Source organism: Phalangium opilio, unplaced genomic scaffold, assembly GCF_054372755.1.
Source record: "Phalangium opilio isolate 3A_F unplaced genomic scaffold, DU_Popi_V2 ptg000042l_1, whole genome shotgun sequence".
Classification (NCBI taxonomy): Eukaryota; Metazoa; Arthropoda; class Arachnida; order Opiliones; family Phalangiidae; genus Phalangium; species Phalangium opilio.
The window spans coordinates 8,320,958-8,339,461 of record NW_028324166.1 but is presented as its reverse complement, the minus strand read 5'-3'; the positions used below and the strand labels follow the sequence as shown (position 1 = coordinate 8,339,461).

General features: G+C 35.7%; 1 protein-coding gene and 1 pseudogene across 3 annotated transcripts; one reads left to right on the top strand and one right to left on the bottom strand.

The window, feature by feature from the left end:
• Positions 1-1,810: 1,810 nt before the first annotated feature.
• LOC149678975 (uncharacterized) lies at positions 1,811-6,163 on the top strand. Of its 3 annotated transcripts, none has more exons than XM_089836807.1 (4): positions 1,811-3,020; positions 3,151-3,399; positions 4,294-4,536; positions 4,611-6,163. In XM_089836807.1, the coding sequence occupies exons 3-4, from the start codon at positions 4,497-4,499 to the stop codon at positions 6,062-6,064; spliced, it is 1,494 nt and encodes a 497-aa protein (XP_089692933.1). In that variant the 5' UTR covers positions 1,811-3,020; positions 3,151-3,399; positions 4,294-4,496; the 3' UTR covers positions 6,065-6,163. The 3 variants fall into 3 exon arrangements, with proteins under 3 accessions (XP_089692933.1, XP_089692932.1, XP_089692931.1); XM_089836806.1 differs by having other exon boundaries at positions 3,859-4,536; XM_089836805.1 differs by lacking the exons at positions 1,811-3,020; positions 3,151-3,399 and adding an exon at positions 3,849-4,032.
• Positions 6,163-7,923, bottom strand: LOC149678974 (uncharacterized; annotated as a pseudogene).
• Positions 7,924-18,504: the final 10,581 nt, after the last annotated feature.

Genomic DNA, 18,504 nt, shown 5'->3' with positions numbered 1-18,504 from the left:
GAAGTATCCGACCCCACAAATAAACAGGGCCCTCCCTCATTCCCGACCCTTTAGAAATAAATTAAACGAATTATACTCGCTATTTCTGTCAAGCCCTCATGGTAAAGTATTTTACTGCTGCGCGAGCGACCCAGGTTCGAATCCCGGCTGCGACCAAAAAAAATTTAATTAAAATAAAACTTCTAACCGAGTTCAGTTACCCCTATGGGTGGGTTGAGGTACTATCGAGTTCCTTTTAAGCTAAAATCTAACGATAACGAAAGCCACAAGCCCACAACTACAGCTCGGGTCAAACTAAGAGCCTTCTTAGGGTGTGCAAATGTGCAAAAAACATTGGGATAACCCACCAAAACATTTTCGTTAAATTATAATAAATTTTTAATGTTGTGACTTTCAATCATGCCTACTTCAAGTCTAATAAGAAACTTATGGCAATACGTGTATCAGAAATTCAGAATCATCTTATTACATTGACCTCGGGCTCAAGAAAGCGAAGTGTCTGGTAACAAGTTCTAATCTTTAAAGCTCAATTATATGTAATCATCTATCAAGGGGCGTAAATGTGTTTCTGTTGATTAGTTTTATCATAAATAGTTTATGTTTTAACAAAGAAATAGATTCAGATTTATGTAAATTGTCCTGAAAACTTCAAACTTTACTATGCATGATCATTTTTAAAAAAGACGACTAAATACAAAAGTCATGTAATAATTCCATCGGAAGTTTCCAACAATAAGCACTATTCTAGATCTGCGACTACTCTAAAACTCATTTTCTGTCTCTACTCTGATTTGGGAAAAATAAGGTAGATTAGGTGAATTTATTGTAACTCTTGAAATAAAATTTAATTCGACTGAAAATTGAAGATTTGAGGATATTGGTTGGATGGCCTATTTTTCACTCTCTGGTTTTCAATCTTGCCCGGGCCTAAACTTGTTTAATAAACAAGATAAGCCCGGTGAGATTAGAGATTCATCGCTCTCGTGGCTCCAGCTATTGAGTGCATTTTAGCAGTAAAGCATTCTATATTCATTTCTCCATCCATGGACGGTGCATTACGGAAGACCAGAAAAGCATGCGTTTTTTCAATCTGCATACCGATCAGGCAATATCCTCGTACAAGGTCATGAAACAAATATCACAATGGTGGGCGTGTATAAGATGCTAAGGCTTGAAGAGAGCATGAAAAGGTCCAAACATAACGTGTTACCAAAGACCTTGGACGATGCCCTTTTTTACCCTCTGCATACTGATCAGACAATATCCTCGTTCAAGGTCATCAAACATAATGGTGCGCGTGTATAAGATGCTAAGGGTTGAAGAGAAGATGAAACGGTCCAAACATTACTAATTGGTCGAGTTCCAAAAACATTTCCTACCCCCTTCCCCTCAACCCAAAGCCGCGGAACACGGGCGTGGGTGCTTTAATCTAGTTCGACCGTCTACCACCGCGAGCGTCTCAGGTTTTGGAGGGCAAATTCAGACACCGCTACCAGAGGGCCAACTGTTGGTGTGTTATCAATAGTATTCACTTTCGCCAAGTGAAGAATTTGGTTACCTCGATACTTCTAGTCCCTTATCCTACTTCTGGTGGTACCAAAGACCTTGGACGATGACCTTTTTATACCACAAACATCTTGCTCGAGATAGAAACATTTGTATTGTTACAGGCTAGCCAATTCTGGTCCTTTTTAATTCACCAGCGTCTATGCTCCATCTCCATCTCGCCCTCTTTGCCTCTTCCTTCAGAAATAATCTTAAGATAACTTGCATTGTAAGGCGAGCAGAATCGTGAAAATTGAAGCCCTAATAAGTATAATAGGACAACAAGGCTCTGTGAACCTCTTTTACTCCAAGCCACGTGTAGATAAGCAAAACGACTTATCATTTAAACCTAAAAACAAAAGAAAAACGAATGCCTAAAACACTACAAACTGATCTACGTGTACATTGTACAGACTGGGCCATCAGGCTCTAGTTTCAAAACTCAATTAAGGCTAGATATGAGGAAGTATTTCCGTTAACTTCGCATTGACACCAAAACGAAAATTATTTTTTATTTCCGCGTTTAATTTTGCTTTTAATTATTCAATAATTTCACTGTAGCTTGCTTCTATAAATAATTTCTCGGAATCTTTTCTTCTATTCATAAAATGCCGTCGAACTTTGGTGGGCGGAGTTTTTTTTCGCAAGTTGTATTCACGATTCAAGAGGCTTCGCTCCACTATGAAGGGCGTTCGTTTGTTTCGAAAGAATAAAGGCGAGGATGAGCACTCTAAATGCTCGTGGTGGTGTGTTTCTCTTTTTCTAGCACCATGATGAAATCATTAGCCCCACCATAATTATCATTACTGTCAATTGCTTTGAGAAATTATATAGCCGTGGGCGAGCGTCTGCAGCCTGGCTTGTTCCGCGGAAAAGGCTCCCCAATGCGATCTCAATGGATAAAGACACGATAGGAAACAAAATAAAAGTGTACGTAACGACATGGACATAATTAAGTAAATCAGCGTGAAATTCCCCGGGATAGCTGTGGATTTGCAATGCATTTTATTTTTTTTATTCTATTCCCTTCTTAGTCAAGAACTGTTTGCTACACTCTTAATATGATATACGGTATAGCTAAATTTATTAACTACTCGGTAAAATTGCAACCTCTAAAATTAGTATCCACATATCGAGATCACTGCATTTTGACTATTTATTATGATTATTATCAGCAGTAAGATAAGGAACTAGAAGTAAAGAGCTCTAGCATTGGTAGTAGATCCTGGCACAAGTGAAAAAATTTGAGGATTTTAAGCAGGCTTCCATCGTGCCTACACTAGAGAGAAAAAAATTGATCGAGTTCCAAAAAAATTTCCCACCCCCTTCCCCTTAACCTAAAGCTGCGGAACACGGGCGCGGGTGCTTGAATCTAGTTCGGCCCTCTACCGCCGCGAGCGTCTCACGTTTTGGAGGGGAAATTCAGAAACCGCTACCAGAGGGCCAACCGTTCTTCTAGTCTCATCTTACTTCTGGTAATATGAAAAACGGTATAGCTTATTAATTACACGGTAAAATTGCTACCTCTAAAATTAGTATCCACATATCGAGATCACTGCATTTTCACTATTTATTATAATTAATATTATTATTATTTTTTTTCAGAAACTTAAGTGACCTCAAAGACCAAAATTCGCTGAGTATGCCAAAAAACAAAATAACACAAGTTCTTGGATAACACCATTTAAACGGTTATTTAAGACACGGAATTATGATATTTGATATCAACGTTCAGTAATTATGATGCAGAGCTGAGAAATTCAAAGGAATATTTTACCTCGATTTAGTTGCGGCTGCCAGCGAAACGAGCAAGGATTACACAAGCTGGCTTATATATTTGAAAAAACAAGTCAAGTAAAGTGATTTCCGTATTAGCTAGGTGTGGTTGGTGGTGGGGAGCGTATGTAAGTTTCGCATGTGCTAACGTAGAACATTACCAAGAATTCTAACTTACTAGACACGACCCAACGGTTGGGGTATATTAAGATCTTAAGGGTACTCGAAGAATTATATTTAAAACTCAATATTTCCAATATATTTAAAGAAGCCACAACGATGCACTTAAAGATCATAATCGTAAAAGCTAGTTAGTTTTTTCACACTCGTAGCTAAAACGCTATAGACCTTTTCACACTTAGAGCGAGGGTGAAAAGGGGGTAAAATTCTCGAGAGGTGAGCATGCGCAGAAACAATGTTTGTTGCCAGTCATATTTATGTAACCATTGCTTTTACCTTTCTAGTTAGGCATTCGAGTTTATTTTAATAAAACAGTGTTGTATTAATGGTTGTAAAAGTATAAATTGTACTTCCTAGGTGAAATTTTATCGAATTCAATTAATAGACGTAAAATTGGGGTAGTTTATAATATTCTACAGACCATATTGGGCGCCAAGGCTTACGAGCGTGTTATACGCGGCGCAGCTTTCGGGCATCGGCGATGTCGGATCCGCCGTTGAAGCGATGATCCCATACGGTCGCCGAGGCTTAGTGAGTTTTAACCAACTATTATCATTCCACCGTTTCCATTAGAACTTAAAAACTGTTTGTTTCTTAACATGGTTTTAATTTTACTCTCTCGGTCTAAATATTAGGCATTTTATTTTATTATTAAATTACAAATTCTTGTATGCTCTGTTATTAACAGAGCATACAAGAATCTGTTCTAAACATTTTTTTCTCTGGTAAATGATTTATTAATATATCAATTGTACGAATATAGATGTTTTTGTAACAATTTTTCATTTATAGGGGCACCCTCAACCCTGTTTGATCAGACTAACCCAGACTGGATTCCAAACCTAAGTCTGGAATCAAATTCACGTGTACCTCTAGACTTGATAGAAAAATCAGTTAAAAGATATGAGCGTAGGAAAAATAGAGCAGCTTTAAAAGCAGTTACCAATACGACGAGTCATCATCCTTTACCATTATTATTAGAGTCTAGTACTGTAATGGAAAACGAAGACTCTGGGATTTTAACTACGAGTATCGGTAATATTTTCAGAAAACTATTATCGGAGGAAAAGGAGCACATTCTTAATTCAATTTTTTTGAACTATGATAAGATTTTAGTTCCGAGTCATCACTACATGAGTCGCCTGATGCTGTAGCTGCAACTGGAATGCGAAACTTAAGCAACATTTCAGAGGACATGCATTCAAAATGTTGTAACGACAAAAATAACCAATGCATGCCAAATGTTACGGATAATAGCACTCAGTATACTAGAAATGATGTGGACAGTACATCCCAGTATATTAGGAATGTTTATTGCAAAACCACCCAGTATATTCCAAATTTAATGGACAGTAGCGCCCAATATATTACAGGTGTAGTGGACAATAGCACACAATATATTCAAAGTACTGTGGACAAAGGAACACAAGCTGTAGAAGAATGTGTTAATTCTAGTACACAAACCTTATTTCGAATCACTGAAATGTTTGAGCTGGAATCTGTACGTTTAGAATTAGAAAAATCTAAGAAAGAATATGCTGAAGCCTCAACAAATTTAAGTGAAGCTAAAGAAAAGCTAAATATTAGAGAGTTAGAATTACAAAGTTTACGATCCAAGATAGAGACGTTAGAAAAGGGATTAGGCAGTAACTGTTACACTGAAGATTATTTTGGTGAAGATACTGATAAAATAAAATATTTCACTGGGTTAGAATGTAAGGGGATAGTTTTGAAAATATTAAAAAGAATTGATCCGTTCTTATTCAAAGGCAAAAACGCTAAGCTCGATGGTTTTCAACAATTGATCTTAACCCTAATGAAGTTGAGGTTGTCTGTTACAAACCGAGATTTGGGTTATAGGTTTAACATCTCCCCCCGAACTTCTGGTAGAATATTTTACAACACCCTATATATATTGTACAACCTCATGAAACACAACATTGTTTGGCCTGAAAGAGACATTCTTCAAGCCACAATGCCCATGTGTTTCCGTGAGAATTTTGGCAAATGTGTCGCGACAATCATAGATTGTTTTGAAATATTCATTGAAAAACCATCAAATATTTTAAGCAAGGCCGAGACATGGTCAAATTATAAACACCACAATACTGTCAAATATTTAATTGCAATCACCCCTCAGGGCACGGTTAGCTTTGTTTCTACTGGTTGGGGGGGAAGAGTCAGCGATAAAATGTTAACGGAAAATTGTGGGTTTCTCAAAAATCTTTTGCCCGGTGATGTGGTTTTAGCGGATCGTGGGTTCGATATAGCGGACTCTGTTAGCATGTTCTACGCAACAATAAAAATTCCAACATTTACAAAAGGAGTAAAGCAATTAGCACCCCAAGATGTAGAAAGCATCAGAAAAATTGCAAACGTTAGGATTCATGTTGAACGTGTCATTGGTTTACTACGACAAAAATACAAAATTTTGTCATCTAGCTTGCCGATAGAATTTCTTCACGAAACGTCAGAAAAAGAAAAAATGGCAACAATTGATAAAATTGTAACAGTAGCGTGTGGTTTAACCAACCTAACATCTCCGGTCATTCCAATGGAATAAAAGTGTAAAATTATATCCAAAATGTAACAAGTTTTTAATCATGATTATGGCATTTATTTGATTAACATGAAAATAAAAAATATCACATTTCATAAGAACTATTTAACTTTGGTCACTTTTTTTTTGGCAGGCTTTTTGGCGATTTTCTTTTCTAAAAGAATTAGCTTTCTACAGTCTGGGCAATGCCATTTTCTTTTAGGAACTTGTCTTATCTTTAAGCATTTCATATGAAACCACTTGATATCACAGTTTTCATATTCACAGAGGATCATTTGGCCTGATTCTTCTTTACGGCAATAGCACCATAGTTCAGCTTTATTAACGTTTAAATCTTGGTCTTTCTTCTTTGTTCGTGAAATAATTGGCAAAATCTGACTAGAAGGGGGAATATTGCCTTCGGCTTTCTCAATCCTGGGCATTTTATTTAGCGAAGTTATTTCTGATGTAAAGAATTTAGCAGTTAATTCAGGTAGCAATGCGCATCTGAAAAATTGTTCCACTTTCAATTTGCATTCGTCCCATAAGGTTTCATCTCGCTCAATGCGTTCATAAAAAAAGTCCACTGTCGTCCAAACGCAAAAATCAGCGTACTGAGCTTCTGACAAGAATATTTGACATTGAACTTGATAGTAATAATCGTGGTCTTTTTTTAAGCGAGGTCCACATTCATCTTTTTCTAGACATGACTTTGGATTTACATCTTTTGCAGACGTGAATCTCATAGAAAAGGGGCACTTAATCTCCAAAACCCCTTTGCCGCAACAATCACATTCAACCAGGCCGTCAGGTGAAGCACCAAGATGGGGGTAAAGCGGGTGAAGAATTAATCCACTGCATGTTAATTTAAAATTCGTATGACTATCTTTCATATATTTGTAACATTCTTGTCTCACTGTTTCTTCATGCTTAACTCCCCACCTTGTTGCCTCGTTTTCAAAACTTTTGACTCCAGGATAGCAAATGGTTTGAATAAGGGAAACTGACGGCATTGCAGGATCCGAATGACATGCCTTTCTTAAGTTCGACGCTGTAATGCGCCCAGATCTAAACCTATGCCAGTTTTTACTTTTAGATTGACTTCTCGTTTCAAACTCTACGCGGTTAGCTTGCTCTTGAGTGAAATTAATATTAACTAACTCTGAATGAGCAAGCAACTCATTGAAACTTAGCTTTGTTAGGTCTTCTTCAAAATGTTCTGTCAGAATTATTGGATATTTTTTTTTCATCCGTGCATTTTGGGATGGAATGTTTGTGATATTTTGGCAAAACCCGGAATATTGCCAAATTAGGGGACTCGGTAAAAATTTCTTCATGGAATTCTTGCACTTCTTCTCGGCTAAATTCTTTTATCTCCTTTTTTGGCATTCGAACGTTTGACTTGGGTTTCGTTGGGGTAACTCCACTGGCTGAAGCCTCAAGCGCCTTTTTCTTGCCTCGAGCGGAACTTAAATCCATTTGGCTAACAGGTGAATAGGCTGGCTCCTTGGTGACTGGCACAACCCAATATGCCTTTTGACCAGTAACAGTTACGGATTCTCTGAATCGCACAGCAAATTCTAAATAAAACAGTAGTGCTGCCACGTGTGTGCAACACTCTCCTAACCCTGCCATACACGTGTAATGGCCAGACTTGACTGATCCAGTTTCGTCAATTACAACCCATGGTTCAAGACTTTTTTCTCTAAGCCTTTGAGAATGCATTACCTATAATTTGTGTTTAAACTCAATTAAAAACGAGCTAATTTGAAACATTTCATGAGATTTTGGGAAGTGACTTACTTTGCATTTTATCAAAACATTTTTACACTCTTTGAATGTTCGAACACCAACATCACGCACAAAACCGCTGGTAAACTGGTCAAAAGCCTCCATACTTTTGTAATTTTTAAAGGGAGACTCTCAGCTGAAAATCTTAGTGTCGTGTTTTATTTTTTCCTGGTTTGTTTTAATTAAATATGAAGTCTCTAATTTTTTCTGATTTTTCAAACATTTTTTTCAATGAAAATTAAATTTTTTAAAATTTGTTAGGCTTAGCAATGGGTTTCGATTTTAGCACACTTACCTACCGGCCAATTAAAACCTCTTTAGGGATAGAGACAAATCAACCAATCCCGTGAAGTTTAGAGAATATTTAGTCGTATGCTGTCTGCTTCAAATAGGAAAAGCTGAGTTTCCAAGGGCGGGAAATAAGTATTTTTTTAGAGTAGCCTCGTCACCATTGACACCCCGGGACCCGTCGTCTGCTAAAGTTTGAGGACGCTAGTAATTGTGTTGTAGATTGACTCTGCTGAGGTTTAAAAGATGGGTTTTTTTAATTTTTTCAATCCCGAACGTCACAAAGGACACTGATCTTCCTATTCCTAAGACTAACAACTAGACACTCAGATTATCAGATATAGAACAAAATTACGACACGCTGCATTTCAATATAGTAAGTTTAAGAGAAAAAATTGAGTGTAAGTGAGATGTAAAAACATAAACCTGCTAATTATTAATGTTCCTTATCCGTTATTCGTTAAATGATCAAACCCGCGCCTTTCTTTTGAGTTCTGAAAAGTAGAATATAGAATAGATTTCCGAACCTAATGCAGACGACGTAAATGAGACTCGACTGAGAAAATCTTTGGGGATTGCCTCTTATCAATCGCGGGCGCTGATTGGCCGGTAGGTCGCTTTACCAAAATTCAAATGCATGTTTTGGATACAAAACTTCAATTATTGTTTAATACTATAAGTAGTGCTTCAAAAATCTGAAACAATTCAAGGCGGCATATTTCAACATAAGGAATCAAAATAAAAATACTTAATTTTTGCCAATAGTGTCCCTTTAAGCATTCCCTTTATAATTAAACATTTGAAAAAGAGAGATTTAGGTAGATTATAGCATAGTTAACAGTGTCACAAATCACAATTATGTTAAGCCTTGGTTTATAAAAACTATGTTGCAAATTGCAATTTTTAAATTGTTTTAGTTTTCAATTATGATGACTTAGTTTCAAACACAATGTAATGAATTTTACAAGGTTTTTCCCCACTAAGCCTTGGCTCAGAGAACCACATTATAGATTTCCTATTTTTTACATTTAACGTGATTTAACCAACTAATTAATATTAATTTTTTAAGTGATAATTGTTAAACCAGCTAAAAGTTTAACTATATAAGTGGTTCCTATGTTTTTATAAATGATGTTCATTTCAGCCATTAGCAGGGCTCAAATATTCCTATTTTTAGTGATAAGAGTTAAATTTACTCCTAAATATTTCCTGCATTTTTTTATTTAAGTAATAATTGTTAAACCAGCTAAAAGTTTAAAAGTGGTTCTTTTTTTGAGAAGTAGAAATCTCTCCGTGATTAAATTTTATGTGATAAATTGACTAATGTGATTAATTGGGCTGCAAATTGATCTGAATGTAAATATTTGTTTTCATAATTTTCGTATTATTAAATTTAGTATTAATAAGAAAACTAGGCATTGCTATTATTTATTATTAACTGACGACGTCCTTAATGCTTAAAAGCCATTTATTATGATTCAAAAATAATATAATCAAATAAATCTTAGCATAAAAAGCAGTATACTATTTGCACACTGAAACTTTTGGCGCGAAATTCAGTGATTTAAAAACTTTTGTATCTCGGAGTGCGCCATCTAGCGATACGCAGTGGAACTGCTCTTTCCCCATCTCCCGAGATAGCGCGCATCGGCCTCTTCTAATATAGTCGGCCTTGTTTTCGTTATTCGCGTCGCGCTGGCGTGCACGAGTTTTCAAGAACCAATGAGATGATGCTGGTTGTAATTTAGGGGCGGGGATTAACTCCGGACCTACGTTTGGACTGGAGATAAAGCTGGAAATGTGGCGAATGTATACCTTCTCCCTAGTAAACTAGATATCGCTTTTTGATTTGAAAACAGAGAATTTCCGATGTTGAGAAGAACGTTACAGATAAGGACATCGGAACTTTCTAAAAGGTGTGAATCTAAAATTAAAATTATGTGATGAGAACGGGAGCGTCTGATATTTTATAGTCAATCATCTCATAGAGATTATGGGTAAGATGTGGCCACTTCATCGTTCTATAAGATTAAATGATGACGTTATCAAAAACTCGAAACTCAATTAAACAGAAAAATAGTTTTCGTGGATTTTTTATATAGATAGATGAAACTATTTTTCTGTTTAATTGAGTTTCGAGTTTTTGATAACGTTATCATAACGATGAAGTGGCCCGTTCTCATCACTTAATTTTTATTTTTATTTTAAATTTACCATTTGTATGATGACCAATTCTTAATTTCAGTCCCTTTATTTAAGCGTTTGAGACTTTGAGTGAGAAATTGCATTGTATTTTAAGTTCAGAGCAAATGTATGTTTGTTTTTGTATAAATATTATTTATTAAACATATACTTCTAACAAATGTCGTTATCATCGGTCAAATCGAAACCTATTTACCATCAAAGTTTCGCAACTTTAATTTTAAAAGCTTTATCTGTAGAATTATTTGTGGCTAAAATCTGAAATAGAGCCTTTAGAAAACGAAACTTTTGTGTTATAAGATAACCGGAACCACGCGGGTTGAAAGCCGACTTTTTTATGATGCAATAAACATGGCTGAAACGTGACGTTTCCCTTTCCACGAATTTTGTTCGAATTTCCTTCTTGCGTGAGACAATGAAACGGCATCATCCTTTACCGTGCCTGTTCCGTTTCGAGAAACACTATTCACCCAACAGTTACGCCTATTTTGACGTAACTCTAACTCCACGGGAAACCGTATTTCTTATGACGTAAGCAAACGGTCGGAAAAGCACACCTTCAATTTTCCTGAAACATTTCAAGGTGAGGTGAGAGATAAGATTTTATAGTAGGAGTTAAGAAAGTAAATAACAATTCGGTACAAAGACCTTGGAGGAGAGAGATGGAGAGAAAATCAATATCCTAGATATTAAATTTGGGATCCATGGTGTTTTTTCTAATTCTATCTTTGTTATTTTAAATAATAAACTGCTACTTCATTATATGTTTTTTTACAAATTAAAAATTATTTTGGGAGCTTTAGGACAGCGGTTCTTCTTTAGCCAAGTTTTAAATCTATACTAATTTAATTTAAAATTCACAAGTTTATGTCAGGAGACAAACTGGTACAAGAAATGTTTGAAGAATCAGTATATATTTTTGATAGAGGAAATTTAAATTTGGGGAGGATTTAATGTTAAAGAAAATAGAGAAAAATTAAAAAAAATTATAAATAAAAAATGATGTACACAAGGGACAATGTCACTATCAATCACTGTGAAAAAAACTGGAAAACAGTTACTAGTAAATTTAAAATTAAATTATTATACATTTAAAACTTGTCTGAAGAAGGACCGCGGTCCGAAAGCTTCCAAATAATTTTTAGTTTGTAAATAAACATATAATTTAAAGGAATTCCATGAAAAGGCAGTTTCTTATTTAAAATAACAAAGATAGAAAAATCATTATCTTTATAAAATTGCCCTTTTACCTATAGCTCGGCATTATCTATTCATTATCTGCAAATTAGTAAATATTCAATTATTCATAAAATTCGACTTGAAATACAACGTCCGTGGATAATTTGAGATAATGCCGAGCTGTATGTTAGCGATTTCCACTGACTGCTCCAAAGAGTGCTCTCAGGGTTAGGATGACGTAACTGCCCTCAGCGAGTTTTGGGGAGAATAGTTTCGTCAGTGGAACACGATCGAGAGGTCCGAGCGCGCTCTGAATAATCAAAAGTGGCGCCGTGCGGAGACGAAATTGTAATAAAATGTATATATCTTGACGCAAATGGGCTGAAACCAATTAATAGACTTATCATTTCCATTAATTTACAAAAAAATCTATTTTGAGTAATGATCGACCACGTCTCTGATATAATTATTGGTTTTAGGATGAGGCGTAATATCTTTAAAGTAATGATAAAACCTCGTATTCTTCATCTTCAGAACTTTCAGAAGATGATTCCAGAAATAAATAAGCATAAGCGAGAGCCTGTCTTCTATGAGATACCGCGTGGTGCGCCATTTTAATTTTGTTACGTCATACTCGAGCACCGTCGCTCCGTCGAATTTTTCAGAGCACGAAAGAGCAATTCTCGGGCAGTTTTGGGGGTCAGTGGAAAACGCGATTCTGGGCGAGTGTTGCACTCGTGTTCCCAGTGGCGGACGAAAACGCGCCGAGAGTGCACTTAGAGTGCTCTAGTGCAGTCAGTGGAAATCGCTATATGTTTCCCTTCAAAGGCCATAAAGTTCAATCATAATTCACACTGTTTTAGTAGGTCAGACGACTAAGCCGCCCTCTATGTATTCAAAATATAACTTTATTCTGGCACAAATAAACTGGGAAAGCAATTTCGATAAATTCCGCAACGCGGCAACACTTGTCACTCCCTTACCGAATCGAAAGGTATTCTGGGAGATGTTCAATGTCACACATGGAATATCGTCAACAATTCTCCTTCGAAAATAGACGACAAAATTGTCTTTATTAGAAGGCTTACAACTACAAAACAAAACATTATTTTAAATACACAGGTATATTCTTCTTCCCCGGATAAGGCTCGGTGAAAATAATCTGAGGTGAACAGAACTTATCACGAGGGACGAACTATATTTCGCGTCACCAGTAGAAGTGGCCTAACAGGGGTAATGCTATTGTATGTTTAAAAAAATAGCCGTTACTCTACGCTATTTTACGTTAGAAAAACAGCCGTTACTCTACTCTATTTTACGTTTACAAAATAGCCGTTACTCAAGTTCATAAGATATTTTCCATAAGTTTGTCACTGCTTACTGAGAGCTTGTCATGAAGTGACGTAGGTCATATATTCTCGTAAAGCGACCCCTGGTGAGGCGTTGTCAAAGGTTTAGTACGGACTAAATGGGAAGATGGACTGCAAAATTAAACGAGTGTAGTCAATTCTCGCTTGTCGTTCTTCAACTAAGTCTCTGTAAGTCTCTAGCATTACGAAGTATAGGAAGTGTCATACTTATGGAACATATCTTATAAACTTATGGTTACTGTATGTGCAAGCATACTCATCATTTTATAGGCAGCCTTGAGCTACGAGGATAACTCAAAAAACCATAACGCGATATCTAATTACAAAAGCTGAGCTGTATTGGCGTAGTTAGGTTTTGCCATGAGAAAGTCGACCTTCCAACGTAGCTACATGCGTACGAAATCCCTTCCTTTCTTAACATTGCGCGCTAGAATAGGCCTAAACCGGGAAGGGAAATATCCTCTAATGCATTTCGAATAGTTAAAACGACTCTAGATTTTTCACAATGAGATAGAATATATGTATTAAACCTAGAGTAACAACGTGGGATCTCGAGATGGACGTTTCGCGATACACGTTTTGACGAGCATGAATCTTTATCAAATACGGGTGGCGCCACCTATTAATCACTCGAAGAACTTTTTTATTACCGTCTGCTTCTATAATCTGCGTAACAAGCTGTCAAGATAGTTTTTTAAACGTGTTAAATAAAATACGCCAGTTAAATTAAAGCTCTAGTCCTTTTTAATCTAATAAAGAGATGAAATAAAAATAATAACAATGTTTCCAGAAGGGAATAAGAGAGTAGGGACACACTTTATATCTCCATAATGCTTTACACTCGTAACAACAGTCTTACTAACCTCAAATCAACTACCCTTCACTAATTGGCTATCTAACTTCTGTCGTAGCTGTGACGTCAGATAAGAAGGTGACGTCTCGGTTGACGTATAAAATGTAGTTTTGTTTACAACTTTACATTGAAGTAGATAAATATGGCCGAATTTCATGTTGATAAACGAAATCAAGCTGTACAATTAATTTAGATGAACGGGAATTGAGAACATACCAAAATCAGATAATTTAAAAGTAATAAATAGATAAAAACTAATTATTCTGAATTAATATTAAAAAATAAAGATAATTTTCAAGAACGAAACATCGACGGCCCTAAGCCTTTGGAGAATGAAAATCTAGCAGACAAATAGGCCGCCTGATACCGCGGAGAACTTAAAGAACTATATTTGCAGTAAATTGGTTAAAAGCTGTGTAGTTGCGCAAAGTTTTCGGGGTTTTCTTGAGGTTGGTCGGACTCCCGTTACCATAGCTCTAATGCCTCACTTCTCGGTTATTCCCTTCTGATGTTTCTGATTGCAAATAAGCCAATAAAAGTTGTAATTTGTTCCGCTAGAGGCTCACAGATGGCGCTGTCATGTTATGATAAACGTGCTTGATAAAAACAATGTGTTTTCGCGGCAAGCAGATTTGAATTGTAACTCTAGGTTTAATACATATATTCAATCTCATTGATTTTTCAAGTTTGAGGGCTTTGTTTTCAAGGCCTTTTAAGCATAGCGTTTCTTTTCAATTTTATTTTAATACGTAATTAGAAGTTTCAATGGAAATACGAATCTGTTCAGTGGTATAGAAAGAAACAAGTAGGGATTTTATGTTAATCATTATCCTTATTTTTACTCAGAATTATAATTGCAATACGTTTTGTATAAAATAAATTTCACATCATTTAAAACTCTTGGTTGATGGGTTGATTGCCAATTCAGTACTCATAATTGAGAAAATATTTTTACTACTATCTTCACGGAAACTATTCCATATTTTACCTACGAATTCAACCTTTTTTATCATTACCACTTGAAAACCAAAATACCTGCTTTCATTCCGATTTCAGAAAGGACGATCTTAACATTGTATTATCTGATGCAACAAATTTTTATCCTTATATATTTAATTAGCAAAACAGGTTTGAGAGCGACGCTCTACTATTCTCCAAATTTACGACAATTATCTTCTCAAACCGAGTGACGTTTTATAAAGCAAGTGAAAAAAAATACATGAAATCAGAAGTATATAATACTTCTCTTCGAGAGAAGTGTACCATAAAGCGGGGTAAGTGTAACGTCATTCTTCTCAACATCATTTCACATTTGGAGCAAGGTTACTAAACCGAATCACATACGCGTTAAATAGTTCCCTCATCATTACTCTATTAGCGTTTAACTATTTGTCAAGACACGGTTGTGGATTTTTGTCCCACCCCAAGACGTGTTTTATGGGTGGACAATAATAGAATTCAGCTTACGGTGCTGCGATGCCCATCTAAAGCTTGATGAGCTGGAAGGAAAACAAAAAGGGTGAGCCTGGGAAGAATGACGTTACCAAAAGTGGATGAGAGGAAAAGTATGAAAATGGCCAAAAGTCGCGAGTCATCAGAGTTTCGCCGTAGTTGACCGTTTTATTGGCGTAGCTATACTGGGACTGTTCACTCCCTTAAAATAGGTCTTGTGTTAATTCGCGGTTACGCGGTTACCGTCGTCTGCTATTGTGTAATCTCGGTAATTAATCTATAGTGCGAGCAGCTTGCGTCGTGATGCGCGTGATCGAGTGGGCTATGGTTAAACCAAGGAGCATAAATATCTGAACTACTTTCAGTCGCGAGTTTGCAAGTCCATCAGTCACTAGTAAACTAAATAGTTATTGGCGAAACTTTGATGTCCGCGTTTTTTAACCCAGGCTCTATGGCCATCGTCATACTTTCCCTCTCATCCACATTTGACGTTACATAATGAAAGTATTAAGAGGATACAGAGTGTCATCCTTCTTCTCTTATCTCCTTCTAATCTAACTGACGGCCATAATTGTATTTAGAAAGATTTAAAATGCTTTATAATTGGGTTTCTTAACCTTTAATAAAATCCGTTGCACAAGTATATAGTAAGCACAGAATTCACGATTATTTCCATAGACTAAGACGGTACCATACAGGGCTGGATCGTGTATGGCGTTATTAGACAAACTCTACCGATGTATCGATTTGAAACAACGCATTTGACCATCTGTCATATGCAAAAAATTTATTTCTTTATAAAATAATAGAATACTAGTTAAGATATCCAGTATCATACGGGTGTTTAAAAAGAATAGAAATTGGAATGCGTCTGCTTCCAGTCTATGTAGACACTAAACATTTAATAGTCTTTTGTTCTTTCTTATGAAATATCTCCTCGATGTGATTTATTTATTTAATTTTAATAACATTTTTTTTACAACAAAAGACTAATTCAGTGACATCTGTTTAAAAATAGATTAAAGAACATTGTACTATTGCTGTTGAAAAACTTTCCATCATACGAACATATGCATGATAAAGAATCTGGGAGCACGGCAGTGCTCCCAGCCAAGTCGAGCACTGACACCCTTTTCTCGAAGCAACTCACGACACTTTTAAGCCCACTGTAACTTCGTGATGGGTATAGGTAAAAGTCTGAAATTTTGCTTGCCGCGAGGACTGTCAATCCTAGCCATATTTTCCAAATTTCAAGCTCCTACCCTATATACTTTTCGAAATATCGAAGGTGAAATTTACCTTATTTTGTCACTCACTCACTCACTCACCGATCATCAAAATTCTAAGGTACTTCTAGGATAGATAGAAACTTAAAATTCAGGATTTAGTTTTCATTTATTTTATAAAGCACAGAAAAATTAAAACATCCCGAAATTTTTATAAAATTGTTCTTTAGTTCTTTATTTTAAAACTAGATGGCGCTGCCGTCTTTTGAACAGAAATAGTGTGTGTTCTTGATGAAAGGACGTAATGGTCCAAAGTTAACCGAAAGTTAAATATATATTAAAGCTAATAAGAGTAGTAGTTTAAAAGAAATGTGTCGTAACTGATGCTACATTCTTATATTAGGATATCGCGTAAAATCTTTATTACATATTCTCTGCGGGTCGAAAGGGGTAATTCAGCGATTATATTGGCAAACGAAGTACCACGAGAGGGTCTTGTTTTAATATAACTACCGAAGTATAACGAGAGGGTCTACAAAAAGAAGTGAGATCCTATGAAAAACATTAACATGTACAAAAATGGGCCAAGCCTCGCCTCGTGCCCTTTCCGCCGTAAAACGTTCTGAGATCCCATGTAGAGCCAAGTCTGCCTTTTGTTCTCATTCAATCGCCAATTGAACAATTATGTTATAAATTAAGTCCTTTTCCTAATTAATAACCAATATTCTTTGACTCTATCATAATTATACATCTTTGTTCGTATCAAAAATATCGTGACTTGGCAATCGCAGGTAAGTAATATTAAAAGGAAGTCGAAGGGATATTCACTAAATCGTTGCCGATTTTAAAATAATCGAAGGGATATTCACTAAATCGTTGCCGATTTTAAAATAATCGAAGGGGATGACCTGCGCTTGCCAAGTCACGATATTTTTGATACGAACAAAGATGTATAATTATGATAGAGTCAAAGAATATTGGTTATTAATTAGGAAAAGGACTTAATTTATAACATAATTGTTCAATTGGCGATTGAATGAGAACAAAAGGCAGACTTGGCTCTACATGGGATCTCAGAACGTTTTACGGCGGAAAGGGCACGAGGCGAGGCTTGGCCCATTTTTGTACATGTTAATGTTTTTCATAGGATAATATTTACTAGGCATGTCTAGTTCTCACGATAAATAAGAGTATTAGATTAGATAAATTATAGTTCTCACGGTTTTCTTGGTGCCATAGTAATACAACTTCAACTTTGACGAAAATTCTCAAATTTTTTGTAATTGCTTCAAAGATAGTAACGCAAAATAAAATATTCGATTTACAAAGAAAAATATTTGAGGAATGAAAGTGGGTCGAGAAAAGTGGGTTATTCATTTTATTTAATACAACTCTCTCTACTTAATATTTCCTCGCAGCTATAAAATTATTGCTGATTTACATATTTATAGCCAATAATCTCGTCACCTATTATAAGATCTGTCTGCGAAGTTTCTTAAGTACGACCACCCCTCGAGCTATCCTTTTTCTTTGAAGATTTGAAAATAAGGTTGGGTGTTTTCTTTTATGGCGTTTTTGGAGGTGTAGAACCAGACGAATAATGTTATTAAAAAAACCTTCAAAATAAAAAAATTAATTCTTACAACATTACTTTTCCTGTAAAATGTTTCATAGTGTTAAGTTCTAAGTACTTTTTCTTGGGGTAATATTTAAATGACATGACACATTCAATTTCAATGAACACTGAGATTAAAAGAGATAATATTTTCATTTGATAATTGTCTTGATGTCATATTTTTTAGGAAGTAAAGGTAAGAAATGGTATATTCTAACCAAGCCTACACCGAGGGGTTAGTCACTTGAATAATCAGGAGTACAAAACCGCAGAAATCAATTGCTTGATTTCCAAACTTCTTAGAAAATCATCAGTAATCACTTTCATTTTTTGTGGGTAATCAAAGGTAATCAGAAATCTCCGATAATTACTGGAAATCACATGAAATCTTGAGAAAATCGGAAATAATCACGTGATTTACTAGTAATCTTCTGTAATCACACGTTTCGTAAAATAATCACACATTATCAATAGAGGAAATCGAAAAC

Excerpts from the sequence above, each read along its gene's own strand:
- LOC149678975 (XM_089836807.1), top strand. The coding sequence starts at position 4,497 with ATGGAAAACGAAGACTCTGGGATTTTAACTACGAGTATCG. Across the intron at positions 4,537-4,610 it reads GATTTTAACTACGAGTATCG|ATTTTAGTTCCGAGTCATCA; the intron begins GTAATATTTTCA and ends AACTATGATAAG.